The sequence below is a fragment of the Oncorhynchus mykiss genome, chromosome 19 (assembly GCF_013265735.2).
Source record: "Oncorhynchus mykiss isolate Arlee chromosome 19, USDA_OmykA_1.1, whole genome shotgun sequence".
In the NCBI taxonomy this organism is placed as follows: domain Eukaryota; kingdom Metazoa; phylum Chordata; class Actinopteri; order Salmoniformes; family Salmonidae; genus Oncorhynchus; species Oncorhynchus mykiss.
In genome coordinates, this window is record NC_048583.1 from 43,787,679 (window position 1) to 43,806,813 (window position 19,135).

Here is a 19,135-nt window from a genome sequence, read left to right on the forward strand (position 1 = left end):
CAAGGGATAAAAATACCAACTGATGAGAATAAATGTGATGCACATGAATAAAAGAAAGGAGAGGAATGACGTCCCAATCGACACGATATTTCTCTAAAAATGGAATGCTTGAAATGAGCTTCAATTATTCATGTGCAATAAGCAGAGGAATAGAGTGTAAGAGAATGAGAGTGAAGGAATAGACAATGAGAGAGAGAGAGAGAGTTGGACAGAGGGGTAGAGATGAGGGAAGGCAGATCCAAAGAGAGAGAGAGAGAGAGGGGAGAGAGAGAGAGAGAGAGAGAGAGAGAGAGAGAGAGAGAGAGAGAGAACCAGTATATATCTGACATGTGCTGTGCGACTTTTGTTGCACCCAAGAGACAATAGACAGTATGATTACAGCTATTTAGTCCAAATTGAATCTGCTGTGTAATATGTTGTAAACATGTTTCATCATGTGTACTGAACAGTAATGAGTTTTACATCTCAGAGGGCTGGTAAAACATAACAGATGGTTAACATATCAGCATCATTACTTGACTGAGACTAATATATCAGTTGAAGTACACATTATGTTTATATAGGTACCTCCCCAAAGCCTTAAACACGGGCACCCTCATAGATATCATCCTAACCAACTTCCCCTCTAAATACACCTCTGCTGTCTTCAACCAAGATCTCAGCGATCACTGCCTCATTGCCTGCATCCGTAATGGGTCAGCGGTCAAACGACCTCCTCTCATCACTGTAAAACGCTCCCTGAAACACTTCAGCGAGCAGGCCTTTTTAATCGACCTGGCCGGGGTATCCTGGAAGGATATTGACCTCATCCCGTCAGTAGAGGATGCCTGGATATTTTTTTTAAATGCCTTCCTAACCATCTTAAATAAACATGCCCCATTCAAGAAATTTAGAACCAGGAACAGATATAGCCCTTGGTTCTCCCCAGACCTGACTGCCCTTAACCAACACAAAAACATCCTATGGCGTTCTGCATTAGCATCGAACAGCCCCCGTGATATGCAGCTGTTCAGGGAAGCTAGAAACCATTATACACAGAGCCAAGGCTAGCTTTTCAAGCAGAAATTTGCTTCTTGCAACACTAACTCAAAAAAGTTCTGGGACACTGTAAAGTCCATGGAGAATAAGAACACCTCCTCCCAGCTGCCCACTGCACTGAAGATAGGAAACACTGTCACCACTGATAAATCCACCATCATTGAAAATTTCTATAAGCATTTTTCTACTGCTGGCCATGCTTTCCACCTGGCTACTCCTACCACTGTCAACAGCACTGCACCCCCAACAGCAACTCGCCCAAGCCTTCCCCATTTCTCCTTCTCCCAAATCCATTCAGCTGATGTTCTGAAAGAGCTGCAAAATCTGGACCCCTACAAATCAGCCGGGCTAGACAATCTGGACCCTTTCTTTCTAAAATTATCTGCCGAAATTGTTGCCACCCCTATTACTAGCCTGTTCAACCTCTCTTTTGTGTCGTCTGAGATTCCCAAAGATTGGAAAGCAGCTGCGGTCATCCCCCTCTTCAAAGGGGGGGACACTCTTGACCCAAACTGCTACAGACCTATATCTATCCTACCATGCCTTTCTAAGGTCTTCGAAAGCCAAGTCAACAAACAGATTACCGACCATTTCGAATCTCACCATACCTTCTCTGCTATGCAATCTGGTTTCAGAGCTGGTCATGGGTGCACCTCAGCCACGCTCAAGGTCCTAAACGATATCTTAACCGCCATCGATAAGAAACATTACTGTGCAGCCGTATTCATTGATCTGGCCAAGGCTTTCGACTCTGTCAATCACCACATCCTCATCGGCAGACTCAACAGCCTTGGTTTCTCAAATGATTGCCTCGCCTGGTTCACCAACTACTTCTCTGATAGAGTTCAGTGTGTCAAATCGGAGGGTCTGTTGTCCGGACCTCTGGCAGTCTCTATGGGGGTGCCACAGGGTTCAATTCTTGGACCGACTCTCTTCTCTGTATACATCAATGAGGTCGCTCTTGCTGCTGGTGAGTCTCTGATCCACCTCTACGCAGACGACACCATTCTGTATACTTCCGGCCCTTCTTTGGACACTGTGTTAACAACCCTCCAGGCAAGCTTCAATGCCATACAACTCTCCTTCCGTGGCCTCCAATTGCTCTTAAATACAAGTAAAACTAAATGCATGCTCTTCAACCGATCGCTACCTGCACCTACCCGCCTGTCCAACATCACTACTCTGGACGGCTCTGACTTAGAATACGTGGACAACTACAAATACTTAGGTGTCTGGTTAGACTGTAAACTCTCCTTCCAGACCCATATCAAACATCTCCAATCCAAAGTTAAATATAGAATTGGCTTCCTATTTCGCAACAAAGCATCCTTCACTCATGCTGCCAAACATACCCTTGTAAAACTGACCATCCTACCAATCCTCGACTTTGGCGATGTCATTTACAAAATAGCCTCCAATACCCTACTCAACAAATTGGATGCAGTCTATCACAGTGCAATCCGTTTTGTCACCAAAGCCCCATATACTACCCACCATTGTGACCTGTACGCTCTCGTTGGCTGGCCCTCGCTTCATACTCGTCGCCAAACCCACTGGCTCCATGTCATCTACAAGACCCTGCTAGGTAAAGTCCCCCCTTATCTCAGCTCGCTGGTCACCATAGCATCTCCCACCTGTAGCACACGCTCCAGCAGGTATATCTCTCTAGTCACCCCCAAAACCAATTATTTCTTTGGCCGCCTCTCTTTCCAGTTCTCTGCTGCCAATGACTGGAACGAACTACAAAAATCTCTGAAACTGGAAACACTTATCTCCCTCACTAGCTTTAAGCACCAACTGTCAGAGCAGCTCACAGATTACTGCACCTGTACATAGCCCACCTATAATTTAGCCCAAACAACTACCTCTTTCCCAACTGTATTTAATTTATTTATTTATTTTGCTCCTTTGCACCCCATTATTTGTATTTCTACTTTGCACATTCTTCCATTGCAGAACTACCATTCCAGTGTTTTACTTGCTATATTGTATTTACCTTGCCACCATGGCCTTTTTTGCCTTTACCTCCCTTCTCACCTCATTTGCTCACATTGTATATAGACTTGTTTATACTGTATTATTGACTGTATGTTTGTTTTACTCCATGTGTAACTCTGTGTCGTTGTATCTGTCGAACTGCTTTGCTTTATCTTGGCCAGGTCGCAATTGTAAATGAGAACTTGTTCTCAACTTGCCTACCTGGTTAAATAAAGGTAAAATAAATAAAATAAATAAATACATCTTCTCACTCTAAGGACACAGGCTAAAAGTGGCACTCCAGTCTCCTTTTCACCTAATTTAACACCTAATTTACTTAACAAAAGGCACATCTCAAAAGATGGTCTAGGTAAATCAGGACATAGCACGGCTTCCCACCAATGTCCTCCCTACTCCTTGAAGTTTGCAGGTATATCTAAAAAAAACACTATTTTGATGAAAACATATTTTTGTACCCTTTAGCATGTGTACTTTACTGTATTTCTACTTGGGATATTGCTTTTCAACAGTAAAAGTTGTTTTTAAATGTCTGGAGTACTTCTTTAAATCAGCCTAAAGAGTACATCCACCAAGCAAAAGAACATTCCCATTGAAAATAGCTGTATTTTAGAAAGTACATAGAGTGGGCTGTGTTGGAACACTAACTTTAGGCAGGGTGTGCTTTCTGCACAGTGGAGCCACAGAGAATGGAGCTGTAATGAAACATTACTCTCAGAATGCCCAACAGGCCTTGGCACAACAAATTGCCTCATCAACTCGGTCTCAGCAGGACTCATTTCTGTGTTAGTCACTCACAATCAACACACTGTTCAAAAAGCATCTGGGTTGGAGGTTGATACCACCATGCAAAGCACATCTATACACTCACAATTCAGGTACAAATGGGATGCATAACAACATTCATATCCCACACTTAAACACTTGATTACAAACAGAGATGAAATACAGGACCAACACATGATTCTCCTAGGCAGAGAGAGAAAGTGTAACGGATGTGAAACGGCTAGCTTAGTTAGCGTGGGCGCTAAATAGCGTTTCAATCAGTGACGTCACTTGCTCTGAGACCTTGAAGTAGTAGTTCCCCTTGCTCTGCAAGGGCCGCGGCTTTTGTGGAGCGATGGGTAACGATGCTTCGAGGGTGACTGTTGATGTGTGCAGAAGGTCCCTGGTTCGCGCCCGGGTATGGGCGAGGGACGGTCTAAATTTGTACTGTTACATTGATGCTGTTGACCCGGATTACTGGTTGCTGCGGAAAAAGGAGGAAGGTCAAAAGGGGGGTGAGTGTAACGGATGTGAAACGGCTAGCTTAGTTAGCGTGGGCGCTAAATAGCGTTTCAATCAGTGACGTCACTTGCTCTGAGACCTTGAAGTAGTAGTTCCCCTTGCTCTGCAAGGGCCGCGGCTTTTGTGGAGCGATGGGTAACGATGCTTCGAGGGTGACTGTTGATGTGTGCAGAAGGTCCCTGGTTCGCGCCCGGGTATGGGCGAGGGACGGTCTAAATTTGTACTGTTACATTGATGCTGTTGACCCGGATTACTGGTTGCTGTGGAAAAAGGAGGAAGGTCAAAAGGGGGGTGAGTGTAACGGATGTGAAACGGCTAGCTTAGTTAGCGTGGGCGCTAAATAGCGTTTCAATCAGTGACGTCACTTGCTCTGAGACCTTGAAGTAGTAGTTCCCCTTGCTCTGCAAGGGCCGCGGCTTTTGTGGAGCGATGGGTAACGATGCTTCGAGGGTGACTGTTGATGTGTGCAGAAGGTCCCTAGTTCGCGCCCGGCTATGGGCGAGGGGACGGTCTAAATTTGTACTGTTACAAAAGCATGCCATGAGTCCCCGAGTAAAAATTTGCGGCGTATTCAGCAAGCCACCACCACAGAGAAGAACCCAGACCTGGGGCAGTGTCACAGAAGAACAAGGAACAATTTGTCCTGGGGACTGGATATCTGACTTGTCTATTAATAGGTAATGAGCTTTACCCCGTCGGAGCTGAGCTGTGGCCCGACTCCTTTGCCAGTCTCCACAAGGAAAACGGCTATTTTAAGCTTAGGGGTTAGGTTTAGGGTTGGGGTTACAATTAGGGTTAGGTTTAGGGTTAGAGTTAGGATTTAGGGTTAGATTTAGGGTTACGGATTAAGTTTGGGGTTAGGAAATGGGATTTTGAATGGGAATCAATTGTTTGGTCCCCACAAGGATAGCAAAATAGTATGTGTGTGTGCATCCACTACATATCGAGCTCTCTCTAAAGTGTGCCACAGTTATTGCCTTGTTTTGCTTCAACAATTCCTCTGTGAGAATTCAATACAATGCTGTTAAGACCAGACCGGGACAGGCATTCTCCACTTTCTGTGTAGTCATCACAGTCAGTTTCATCTAACTGCACATCCAGGTTAATATTATTACAACTCACTCTCAACAAAAGACAGGCTTAGACATGGCACTAATGTCCATGCAGTGAACGGCCCCATGTACTACAGCTTCATCTTCCCAGCTACAGTGACTGGGGTGAAAACCCCTCATGATGTTTTCATACCTAGTGGGCTGTACTGTAACTGTCTGTTGCTCTTTGCGTTAGGATAATACATTTCTTCCAGGCTGATGTGCGACCAGGATTAGGGGACGATGGTCCTTGCCTATTCCCAGGTGGCAGAGCGTATTGATGACCATCTGGTCTTACCCCAGCAGCTCCAGCATCATCTCACACTGACTATGCCAGGCTGCCTGCCCAGAGGGCCATTAGCATGCCGGGGAGCTGGGATAGAGTCCTTCACCACCTCAACTGCAACACTGCATCCCTGTTGTAGGATAAGCTACCTGTCAAAACATAGTTCTTCAAGATGATAGAGGAGTATTATTTAAAACGCTTACAATGTCCACTTTAAAATAGAATCAATGGCACAGCCCCGGCCGCTTTACTGCAACATGACAGCTCCTTTAGAACATGTAAGGTCCTGGAAAAACAACATTGAATAAGCATTTCCATGTAAACACACACACAGTCCATTTCTATAGCACCAGAAGGCAGTATGTTTTTATTTTTTTATTTAACTAGGCAAGTCAGTTAAGAACAAATTTTTATTTACAATGATGGCCTACCCCGGCCTAACCCGGATGATGCTGGACCAATTGTGAGCCGCACTACGGGACTCCCAATCACGGCCGGTTGTGTACAGGCTGGAATCGAACCAGGGTTTGTAGTGACACCTCTAGCAGTGAGATGCAGTGTGGTAGACCGCTGCGGCACAGTTGTCATCAGAGAACAACTCAAAGCATGTGCTGACTAGCTGGCAAGTGTCTTCAGTGACATCTTCTCCCTGACCCGGTCTGTAATACCAACTTGTTTCAAGCAGACCACCATAGTCCTTGTGCCCAAGTTAACCTGACTATCACCCCATAGCCCTCACATCTATAGCCATGAAATGCTTTGAAGGCTGGTCTTGGCTCACATCAACCCCATCATCCCAGACACACTGGACCCACTCCAATAAGCATACCGCTCCAACAGCCCCACAGATGATGCAATCTCTATTGCACTCCACACTGCCCTTTCCCACCTGGACAAAAGGAATACCTATGCAATAATGCTGTTCGTTGACTACAGCTCATTATTCAACACTATACTCCCCTCCAAGCTCAAACTTGGGACCTTGAGACTGAACACCTCCCTCCGCAACTGGATCCTGGACAGGCCACCCCCAGGTGGTAAGGGTAGACAACAACACATCCGTCACACTGACCATCAACACGGGGGCCCCTCAGGGGTGTTTGCTTAATCTCCCTGTTCACCCACGACTGCATGGCAGCGCAAGACTGCAACACCATCATCAAGTTTGCTGACAACACGACGATGGTAGGACTGATCCCAGACGACGATGAGGCAGCCTATAGGGAAGAGGTCAGAGACCTGGCAGTGTGGTGCCAGGACAACAACCTCTCCCTCAACGTCAGCAAGACAAAGGAGCTGATCGTGGATTACAGGAAACAGAGGGCCGAGCACATCGTTGAGGCTGTAGTGGAGCGGGTTGAAAACTTCAAGTTCCTCAATGTCCACATCACAAGAAATGAACATGACTGATACACACACACACACACACAGTTGTGAAGAAGTGCGTCTTCACCCTTAGGAGGCTGAAAAGATTTGTTATAGGCCCTCAGATCCTCAAAAAGTTATACAGTTGCACAATTGAGAGCATCTCGACTGGCTGTGTCAACGCTTGGTACGGCAACTGCAAGGCGCTTTAGAGGGTAGTGAGTATGGCCCAGTACATCACTGGAGCCGAGCACCCTGCTATCAAGGACCTCTATACTAGGTGGTGTCAGAGGAAAGCCCAACAAATTTACTCCAGCCACCCAAGCCATAGACTGTTCTTGAAACAAGACTGCTAAACAAGCTACCCGCTGCTGCTACTCTCCATTATCTCTCCTGTTGCCTAGTCACTTTTACCATACCTACAGTATATGTACATCTTTACCTTAATTACCTCGTACCCCTGCTTCAACTTGGTACTGGTACTTCCTGTATATAGCCATGTTATTTTTACTCGTCATTGTTATTCGTAATTCACTGTGTATGTATTCCTCGTGTCATTATTTCTACTTTTTTTTCTTTAATTCTGCATTGTTGGAAAAGGACCCGTAAGCATTTCACTGTTAGTCTACACCTGCTGTTCACAAAGCATGTGACAAATACAATTTGATTTGATTGACTGATTTGATTTGAATGCCTGCAGCTCAAAAGGAAGCTGAATAAGGAGCATGAAAAATACATTTCTAATGTGATTACTGAGGCCATCATCGGGAAGCATTGGCAGCCCTCAGGCCAGGCAACGATTTACTGTCAGAGTACATCTGCCAGGAACAATCAGAGGCTGAAAAAGCTGTCTGCAATCTACGGAGGGTGAATATTTATGACGTTGAAGTGTGTAGATGTCGTAATGTAGGACAGGGGTTCCTAAACTATTTGACTTTGTGACCCACCAATTGAGATGTCTTCTGAGTCGCAACCCACCATGAGGGTTGAGCGGTGAAAAAACAAACCCAGACCAAAGAAAAGTAAAAAATATATTAACAATACCCTCTTGTTAAAAACATTTAACTGAATGTAGATTTGAGTATGGGCTCTTGTGACCAATTTTAAGACATTTACTATATAATAATGATATTATTTGTAACAATGCAGGGTTTTTTCTGTATCAAAAAGGGTCTTAGGTGGTGGGCATGACAGGGAGCTGAATTGTGTCTGGGCCCTGGGCAAGAACTTTTGAAGCCCTCAATTTAATGTAGTTTTAAATCCAATTTCCTGCAATTCTACACACTTTGAGATGGTGAATGCTATGTTCTTATGCTCAAACATTGTAACAAAATCAATCGGGGCCTAGTTGTCAAGCTCAGGAGTGAAAGTCGATTTAATTTCTTACCGGTACAGGACTCTCTTTTTTTACAGGTGTAATCATAGAATTACATGTAAAATCCCTATGAATTGAATATGATCTCTGTGGGTCTAGAAGGCCTAGTAAAGATTTGTCTTATAACTGTTAACACGTTTTACCGTGTACTGTGGCATAAAAACAAACACTAAATCAATTATTAGGTCTGTGGTAGTCATGATGTCTTGTCAGCCAATTATTGTCATGCAAAAGACTGCCGGTCTCACAGTAATTGACGGTTAATTAACATAAACACATTTAGCATCTCTAGGCCTCCGTGCATACAAGCCGCTGATGTGCACCTTTGGAACATCTGCATTTATAAAAGTCAAAAATCTATTCAATATACACCATCACAATAAAAATAGTATGATATGAAGAACATGTATTTCAGAAGAACAGAATATGGGTTGGAGTACAGTATGTTATCTGGTTATGTGCCATGCCATAGGCTGTAGGCTTGTTCATTTAGCAAAGACATGCTTATAAGTCCCACAACATTATTTTATATTAAAAAAATATATAATTGAACTTAACTGAATAAAAAATAAAGGATATTTTGGAGTGGCTACAGATGAAGTTGGAAGATTACATACACTTAGGATGGAGTCATTCAAACATTTTTCAACCACCACAAATTTCTTGTTAACAAACTATAGTTTTGGCAAGTCGGTTAGGACATCTACTTTGTGAATGACACAAGTAATTTTTCCAACAATTGTTTACAGACAGATTATTTCCCTTATAATTCACTGTATCACAATGCCAGTGGGTCAGAAGTTAACATAGACTAAGGTGACTGTGCCTTTAAACAGCTTGGAAAATTCCAGAAAATGATGTCATGGCTTTAGAAGCTTCTGATAGGCTAATTGACATAATTTGAGTCATTAGAGGTGTACCTGTGAATGTATTTCAAGGCATACCTTCAAACTCAGTGCCTCTTTGCTTGACATCATGGGAAGAAAAAAAGATTGTAGACCTCCACAAGTCTGGTTCATCCTTGGGAGTAATTTCCATATGCCTGAAGGTACCACGTTCATCTGTACAAACAATAGTACACAAGTATAAATACCATGGGACCACGCAGCCGTCATACCGCTCAGGAAGGAGACGCATTCTGTCTCCTAGAGATGAAAGTACTTTTATGCGAAAAGTGCAAATCAATCCCAGAACAACAGCAAAGGACCTTGTGAAGATGTTGGAGGAAACGGGTACAAAAGTATCTATATCCACAGTAAAACGAGTCCTATATCGACATAACCTGAAAGGCCGCTCAGCAAGGAAGAAGCCACTGCTCCAAAACAGTCATAAAAAAGCCAGACTGCTTTTTGCAACTGCACATGGGGACAAAGATCGCACTTTTTGGAGAAACTGTTTGGCCATAATGACCATCGTTATGTTTGGAGGGACTGGTGCACGTCACAGAATAGATGGCATCATAAGGCAGGGAAATTATGTGGATATATTGAAGCAACATCTCAAGACATCACTCAGGGAGTTAAAGCTTGGTCGCAAATGGGTATTCCAAATCGACAATGACTCCAAGCATACTTCCAAAGTTGTAGAAAAGTGTCTTAAGGACAACAAAGTCAAGGTATTGGAGTGGCCATCACAAAGCCCTGACCTCAATCCTAGAGAGAATTTGTGGGCAGAACTGAAAAAGCATGTGTGAGCAAGGAGGCCTACAAACCTAACTCAGTTACACCAGCTCTGTCAGGAGGAATGGGCCAAAATTCACCCAACTTATTGTGGGAAACTTGTGGAAGGCTACCTGAAACGTTTGACCCAAGTTAAACAATTTAAAGGCAATACTACCAAATACTAATTGAGTGTATGTAATGTTCTGACCCACTGGGAATGTGATGAAAGAAATAAAAGCTGAAATAATATTTCTCTCTACTATTATTCTGACATTTCACATTCTTAAAATAAAGTGGTGATCCTAACTGACCTAAGACCGGGAATTTTTACTAGGATTTAATGTCAGGAATTGTGAAAAACTGAGTTTAAATGTATTTGGCTAAGGTGTATGTTAACTTCTGAATTCAACTGTATGTTAAGCGTAAAAGTGACCATTTGAAACAGGTCTTATACACTATATTTAGAGTTTTTTGGCAACTTTAGTTATGAATGATCCAAACCATAGAAGGGCTTAGAAATCAAAACATATATGGGCTGCATGATGTGACTAGGCTGTTGATTTGAGAAAGTATCTAAAAAATATTGCGCTCTGTTGCTTGCCTCAGGCTGCACAGCTGTTCTCTCATCAAGTGATCATATTTTCACTATTCTAAATGTAATCTTGTCTTTACTAACATGTAAAATTAGTTTCGATATAGAATGAACCATTATCAAATGGGCAAGAACAGGGGCAGGGGAAAAAAGACATGTCCTCCATATGCACTCCAATAGTGAATGGAGGCCGCTTTGCCGGCTGGTTCCTTTTTTAGGCTACTCAGTTTCTATCACTCAATGCATCCACCACTGGTTGAGGAGCATGCAGCCTCTCGCTGCTCGACAGGTGATATTTCCCCAACATTTTGTATGCCATGGGCTCTCCAACCCCGTTCCTGCAGCTACTGTAACGATCATCGTCCGTGTCTGGGGAGGAGTAGGGGAGATCGGACCAACATGCAGCGTGGTACGTGTCCATGTTAATTTATTTCTTCAGAACAATAAACAAAATAACAACGGAGAATGAAATGAAACAGTTCTGAAAGGTGACATACACTAAGCAGAAAACATTCACCCACAAAACACAGGTGGGAAAAGGCTACCTAAGTATGATTCTCAATCAGAGACAACAAACGACACCTACCTCTGATTGAGAACCATACCAGGCCAAACACAAACACAACCTAGAAAACGAACAGACTGCCCACCCCAACTCACGCCCTGACCATACTAACACAAAGACAAAATAAAGGAACTAAGGTCAGAACGTGACAGCTACCCAGTGATTTATTTGGGAAACCTTGTGAAATCTGTTCGGGAACATCGATAGTAACATGTTTTCACAACAAAATATACATATTTAATTAAACTGTTGACAGCCCCTCTCTCTGTACGTTGGAGAAAGGAATGAAGAAGAGAGAGGAAGAGATGGAAACACATGGGGGTGAGATATTCTGTAGCTAAAGATGTGTCAGCCTATTAATTATGAATATATAAAAAATGCCCTATTACTAGACTATTCAAAATCAAATACAAATTCAATAAAATTGTAGGCTTAGCCGCCTTGCAAAATCAATGAACCTACAGCATCGCTTAGGCCTATACCTTCTCTCCCAGTATCATGAATAGAAAGTTTGAAGTATAGCACAAGATAACCAGTCCATCCATAATAATAATACAGTCCACACTCAAAGGCGATTACTATAATTTGTTTACTTTTGGAGAATAGGCTAGACCAATTATGTAACATAGACATCTGAAATCAGTTTTTGTTATTTTTTTTACTGCTGTGCATAATATGCAGTAGGCTATGTATTGTATAAGGGCACAATTATTATTTTAATGAATTTTTTTCCGGACTATGTGTATACATAAACCCTAATAGGTGATGAGTGTTTTGAATGAATCATCACCTTTCACGTCCATTTCCTTGTGTTAGGCTTTGAAACAACATCCACGATGACCATGTTTTCCACTCAGTTTCAACCTGTTGTTGAACTTTTTTCTTCAACTTGATTATCACAGGGAGGTGAATTTAAAAAGTACTATAGGCCTACTGTTTTGATAAGTGTTTGATGTGATTTTCAATTGCATTTGCATTGATGTCAGAGTGGTTAGAGCGACACTAGAGCCCTGAGTACCAGGCCATTAGCAACCTGAAGGTCATTACCGAGTTGGGTACTACCAACGCATGTCCAGAGTGCATAAGAGGAGTTTTCTGACACGTGGTCAGTGTGCTACTCGTCCTGGGGTCCAGAAACATTAATGCAGCAGCTACTCGTCCTGGGGTCCAGAAACATTAATGCAGCAGCTACCCATCCTGGGGTCCAGAAACATTAATGCAGCAGCTACTCGGCCTGGGGTCCAGAAACATTAATGCAGCAGCTACTCGTCCTGGGGTCCAGAAACATTAATGCAGCAGCTACTCGTCCTGGGGTCCAGAAACATTAATGCAGCAGCTACTCGTCCTGGGGTCCAGAAACATTAATGCAGCAGCTACTCGTCCTGGGGTCCAGAGACATTAATGCAGCAGCTACCCATCCTGGGGTCCAGAAACATTAATGCAGCAGCTACTCGTCCTGGGGTCCAGAGACATTAAGGCAGCAGCGACCCGTCCTGGGGTCCAGAAACATTAAGGCAGCAGCTACTCGTCCTGGGGTCCAGAAACATTAAGGCAGCAGCTACCCGTCCTGGGATCCAGAAACATTAATGCAGCAGCTACTCGTCCTGGGGTCCAGAGACATTAATGCAGCAGCTACCCATCCTGGGGTCCAGAAACATTAATGCAGTAGCTACTCGTCCTGGGGTCCAGAGACATTAAGGCAGCAGCGACCCGTCCTGGGGTCCAGAAACATTAATGCAGCAGCTACTCGTCCTGGGGTCCAGAAACATTAAGGCAGCAGCTACTCGTCCTGGGATCCAGAAACATTAAGGCAGCAGCTACTCGTCCTGGGGTCCAGAGACATTAAGGCAGCAGCTACTCGTCCTGGGGTCCAGAAACATTAAGGCAGCAGCGACCCGTCCTGGGGTCCAGAAACATTAATGCAGCAGCTACTCGTCCTGGGATCCAGAAACATTAAGGCAGCAGCTACCCGTCCTGGGGTCCAGAAACATTAATGCAGCAGCTACTCGTCCTGGGGTCCAGAAACATTAAGGCAGCAGCTACCCGTCCTGGGGTCCAGAAACATTAATGCAGCAGCTACTCGGCCTGGGGTCCAGAAACATTAAGGCAGCAGCGACCCGTCCTGGGGTCCAGAAACATTAATGCAGCAGCTACTTGTCCTGGGGTCCAGAAACATTAAGGCAGCAGCTACTCATCCTGGGGTCCAGAAACATTAAGGCAGCAGCTACTCGTCCTGGGGTCCAGAAACATTAAGGCAGCAGCTACTTGTCCTGGGGTCCAGAAACATTAAGGCAGCAGCTACTCGTCCTGGGGTCCAGAGACATTAAGGCAGCAGCTACTCGTCCTGGGGTCCAGAAACATTAAGGCAGCAGCTACTCGTCCTGGGGTCCAGAGACATTAAGGTAGCAGCTACTCGTCCTGGGGTCCAGAGTGGAGAGCTGCTGAGATGGTTGTCCTTCTGGAAGGTTCTCCCATCTCCACAGAGGAACTCTGGAGCTCTGTCTGAGTGATCATTGGGTTCTTGGTCACCTCCCTGACCAAGGCCTTTCTCCACCGGTTGTTCAGTTTGCCTGGGCAGCCAGCTCTAGGAAGATTCTTGGTGGTTCCAAACTTCTTCCATTTAAGAATGATGGAGGCCACTATGTTTTTGGGGACCTTTAATGCTGCAGAAATGTTTTGGTACCCTTCCCCAGATCTGTGCCTCGACACAATCCTGTCTCGGGGGTCTATGGACAATTCTTTCGACCTCATGACTTGGTTTTTGCTCTGACATGTACTGTCAACCTTATTTGGACAGGTGTGTGCCTTTCCAAATAATTTCCAATCATTTGAAATTACCACAGGTGGACTCCAAGTCGTAGAAACATCTCAAGGATGATCAATGGAAACAGGATGCATCTGAGCTCAATTTCAAGTCACATAGCAAAGGGTCTGAATTCTTATGTAAATAAGGTATTTCTGTTTTTAATTTGAATACATTTGCAAAAATGTCTAAAAACCTGTTTTTGCTTTGTCATTTTGGGGTATTGTGTGTAGATTGCTGAGAATTATTATTTTTTAATCCATTTTAGAATAAGGCTGTAACGTAACAAAATGTGGAAAAAGTAAAGGGGTCTGAATACATTCCGAAGGCACTGAATATATAAAGTATATATACAGTATATATATATACAGTATATATATATATATATATATATTTATTTTTATTGCAATGCACAAAAATGTTAATCCCGCGAGCCTTCTGGACACCTGCCTCAACCCACAAGTTGGTCCCAACCCACAATTTGGGAACCACTGCTGTAGGAGATAACGTTGTCTACTTTTGCTTCAATCTTCATGGCGTGTGACCACATGCAACCACATTAAGCCTGCTTATGTTCTGACTGCTCTTCCAGGTGGCCCGGGCAAGTGGAAGCTCATTCTAGGAACCTTATTTCAGCACTGAACATGGCACAAGCTCATTATACTCATTATCCTCCTATAATCATACTCATTTTCAGACAGACATTAGAGAAAGAAGTTCAATCAGTTACATTTTTTTTCCTGAACAATATCATCATCAATCTTCCATTGGCTCCATTTCTTTTCTCAAATAATTTGTTTTTCTCTACCCACTATTGCAAAGTCATTAACAAAAAGGACAAAAATAACAGAATGGAATCGGGACTGGATCTGTCAACTCTTTGCTTTAGTTTTGCAATCATCAGCACATAGGGACTAGTTCGGAGATTAGTTTAAGATGATCAGGAGCAGGTTTTTGAGTGGGCCTGCCTGTGCCGAGCAAGCTGTAGAGCTGAGAGTGAAGATAACAACCTCTTTATGAGCGGCTCCAGAGAAAGCAGACGAGCCCACCCTTGGAGGAGCAGCCACTTCTGTGAGTCCTACTACATTATTACCAAAGATGCCACTCACCCTCTCCTCTCTCTTCTCCAATCGAAGCACAGGCATTGAGACTCAAGTGCCATAGGGATTATATAATTACCCCTGACACATAAAAGGACCTTTTCTTCCACAAACCCACACTGATGGAGAGCTTATTAAAACTTTTGAAGGTTGCAGAGTACAGACAGTCTGCCGGGCTGCCAGAGAAAGTGTGTGGTGGCCAGTGTGGGTCACATCAGCGGCTGTCTCTGACAGACACACACAGAGAGGGTTTAGAACATGTTTCATTACCTGCCTGTGCGTAGGCCTCTTCCTGTCATACTCAGACATTGAGATGTAATGTGTTATAGACATTGAGAGATAAACCGCTGAGGTGTCAGAAACCACTGTGAGATTCTGTACCAATCTGCTTCAGAAACACTCAAATGAATTTGCTTCCAATGGATAACTACATTGGGTGCTTACCTATAGAAACTGTACCATCTTGTAAATGATCAAATTGTCCTATATCTTGCTATATGGGCTGTCAGAGAGCATACAGACACATACCTTTCTGTAGATGATTGTGTTGGGAGAGTCCTCCTCAGGATCTGTTGTCCCCACACACTGTTGTCCCTGGTCTCTGGATCCCTCCTCCATGACTGCTGTGTCCTAGGCTCAGGAGGCTGCACCGACACAGGGAGCAGAGGGGAGTTAGATGAAAGGTCCATCATCAATGTCAAAGACTATTCATAATATACACTCATTTACCCAGGTTGGCCAAATATCCCATATTTGATTAACAGTTCCCCACAGAAATGTATTCACTTGGTTCAGGGTGAAAAACACGGTCAGTTTATTATTATCATTATGACATTCCCCAAAATGTTTGCTCTTCTCTCAGGTGACAACACCTGCCACAATACAGGCAGATAACAAAGCCCTGGCAGTAATGCAGCACAGTGAGGTGAATATAAACTAGCTGACTAAGCCAAGAAAAATGTCAGGCCTGTGAGTGAAAGTGGCAAAATGTCCTGGCGACAGTCATGTATAATCAGGCATCGTACAGCCTTCTGCTGATAAGGTATAGATACTCAGTGGTGTTCAGGACATTGGTGAGTCAGAGACTGTAAACAATAATTATAATAGGTACATAGTGTGTTGGGCATAGGTAATGTGCAATAAGCCTGTTATTGAATTCATTAGGCTACTATGGTTAAAACCTTGACCATTTGCACAGCTAAGACAACATTAGCCACATAGTGTGCTTTCATCAGACTTGCCAGTCCTGTGTACTCACGTACGGCTTAAAAAGCTACCGTAAGGGATTATACATGACCTCCATTCAATATCTATCCCACTACATCTCTCTCTGTTTCTCTCTCTCTCTCTCACTCCCTCGCTCTCTCCCTCTCTCCCTCTTTACAGGATAATTAATTCTGCTTAACTAAGGATTTTCATAATCTAAGTTCACAAGGCTACAATCATATTCCTCTCCAGTTGAGTAATAATGTGTATCAGATTGGAGTAAGCATTTGTAATCATGTGTCAGGCAGAGAAAGAGAGAGGATTACATCATTTGACACATTCATATTTTTGGAGTATGTAGAACAGAGAGGGACGATAAAGCTTCCAAGAATAGTTTTATAAAAAAAGCCTTATCATATTTATTTTAATAACTGTTTGTGTTCCACTACAAGAAAGTCTCGTAGGATATTATGGTTGTCCTGAAAGGAGGAGCTGTGAAACTCTGCATTCTGAAACAGCAGTGAGAGAGCATCATGGCACATTCTGTACAAAATTGCATGAAATGAAAGTTTCATACATAGTATAAATCAGTAAAACAACATTTTTCCTTAAGTGAGTTTCAGTACAATTATTGTTTCTTGAAGTGTGGCCACCTGATGCATTGTAATCCATAACAAACATAGACTATAATGGTTAGAGGATCGGATTGAGATTGAATACATCCAATAAGCCACTAGCTGCTCAGCACTAGACATTCAAGGTTGCTTTGAGTCTTTCATAGTCATGATTTATTTCAACTGTTGAACACACGAAGAGCATTATCCTATAGAGCAGGAAGCAGTAATCATGCACATTATCCCCTTTTTATCCAATGTTGTTATTGCCACCATGATGATGGATTGAGGAGCTGTTTGCAGCCTGCATTGATTAGCAGAATGTCTAAGTAACCAGGAGTTCCTGAACTAAGTTAACATCCTCTCCCTTTATCAATTTCTCCAACCATTCAGACATTCCGTATGAAGTATATGACACCTACAAGACAATATATTCCTATGTGAATAGATGAAGACCTGCAATGGCTCCTTGCTATGAACTGCTGCAACCTATTATTCATGGGAACAACTTCATTTCCAAAGCACGCAAATCTAACGTCACAGAACATCAGTCCTGTAGATAGTGTCTGCGTTAGCGTTAACATGGATGGAACACAGGCATGGAACACAGGCACTGACATACATGCACTGACAGTCACCATCTAATTCCATAGCCTCAACAGGATACTCTGAGCTGTGAAAAGTTTATGTACAACAGGCACAAAACAGACATGCAGTGGATCATCCAGAGCCAATCCTCTTCACTCACACCAGCCAGCCAATACAATGCTCCTGATATCTCCCAACTAATGAAGCATTCATTACCTTAGCAACAAAAGAATACCTTGTCCACTGCTCCCTGTTTTGCTGTCCTTAGGAACAAGCAGCAGGCAGGTTCATGGTATAATTGGCACGGGGGGAGAAATAATTTTAAAAAGAAAGCAGTGGAGCGGCGAGAGAGAGAGCAGCTGGTTGGTCACTGCAGTATTCCTCTATTCCTCCTCTTCTCCAGTTTTCTGTCTGCCATGGGAGGGAATACGGAGTGGAGCTGAGCGGTTAGGGAGGTCCTCGACTCACATGTGCGCTCCCCTCTCCTCTCTGTCTGTCTGTCTGTGTGTTTTTCTGTCTGTCTGTGTGAGGGAGAGAGAGCGAGAGGCAGATTGAGTTGGGAAAGGGGGAGGTAAACGGGAATTAGAGAGAAGATAAAGAGAAAAAAAAGAGGGAGGAGCGAAAGACAGATAGCGCAGAGAAAGGGTGAGTGAGAGATGGGTTGGAAGAGAGGATATGAGATGGAGAGCTTTGGATGCTGGGTAGCAGAGCAGGAAAGCAGGGCAGAGAGAGCTGTACACAGAACCTGGACTCAGGGGTAGACGTAACATAGTAAATGTAAATCTGTTTTATAATATGTTACGTTTTGTATGGTATGTATTCATTTGTGGATGTCCATCATCCATTTCGTATGATATGTTACGAATTACAATTTATATAATAGGTGGCTAGGTGGCTTATGTTAGCTAGGCTAGGGCTTAGGGTTAAGGGTTAAGGTTCGGGCTACGGGTTAAGGCTAGGGTTAGGGGTTTATGTTAGGGTTAAAGTTAGGGTTAGGAGTTAGGGGTTAAGGTTAGAGTTAGGGGAAAGGTTAGCTAACATGCTAAGTAGTTGCAAAGTAGCTCAAAAGTAGTTGTAAAGTTGCTAATTAGCTAAAATGTTAAAGTTGTCCGTGATGTGATTAAAACACGCAACGTTTGGGTTGCTAGACGTTCGAGTTAAACGCCTACTCATCAACCCTGAGCAACCTCACACCTTTTAATTTTTTAAAAGTAATCTTCTGTCTTATGTAACCATACCATATCATACTAATTTGAGTGTCACAGATTTACATGTACTATATTACATCTAGTCTTTGAGGCCACTGATGCTGAAAATAAGAATCATTCCATTAAGAGGACCATGAAATCATAATGAAGGCCAAGTTACACTTTGATGGTATAGGATGAATTTGAAATAATGGAGAGATGATTAAATGTGTAGCTTGTTAATCCACGGTTTCATTAACATTTCATTGAAAGCCCATATTCTACAGGCTGCACATAAATAAATGAATGTGCAAGTCGAAGGCTACTGGGTTTTAAATGGTCATATCTAAGACTGCACCCACTTAATGAACTGACAAACTGT

At 43.3% G+C, this 19,135-nt stretch overlaps 1 protein-coding gene across 2 annotated transcripts in view; it reads right to left on the reverse strand.

The window, feature by feature from the left end:
• Nucleotides 1-18,133, reverse strand: part of LOC110497940 (regulator of G-protein signaling 6) — a 65,840-nt gene extending 47,707 nt beyond the window's left edge. The window contains exons 1-2 of one of the 2 annotated variants that reach the window (XM_036954887.1): nucleotides 17,802-18,133; nucleotides 15,687-15,802 (exon numbers count right to left, since the gene is read on the reverse strand). In XM_036954887.1, the coding sequence (XP_036810782.1) occupies nucleotides 15,687-15,776 (90 nt within the window). In that variant the 5' untranslated portion in view covers nucleotides 15,777-15,802; nucleotides 17,802-18,133. Of the gene's footprint in view, nucleotides 1-15,686; nucleotides 15,803-17,782 lie in introns of both variants that reach the window. The other variant, XM_036954886.1, reaches the window with a different exon arrangement.
• Nucleotides 18,134-19,135: the final 1,002 nt, after the last annotated feature.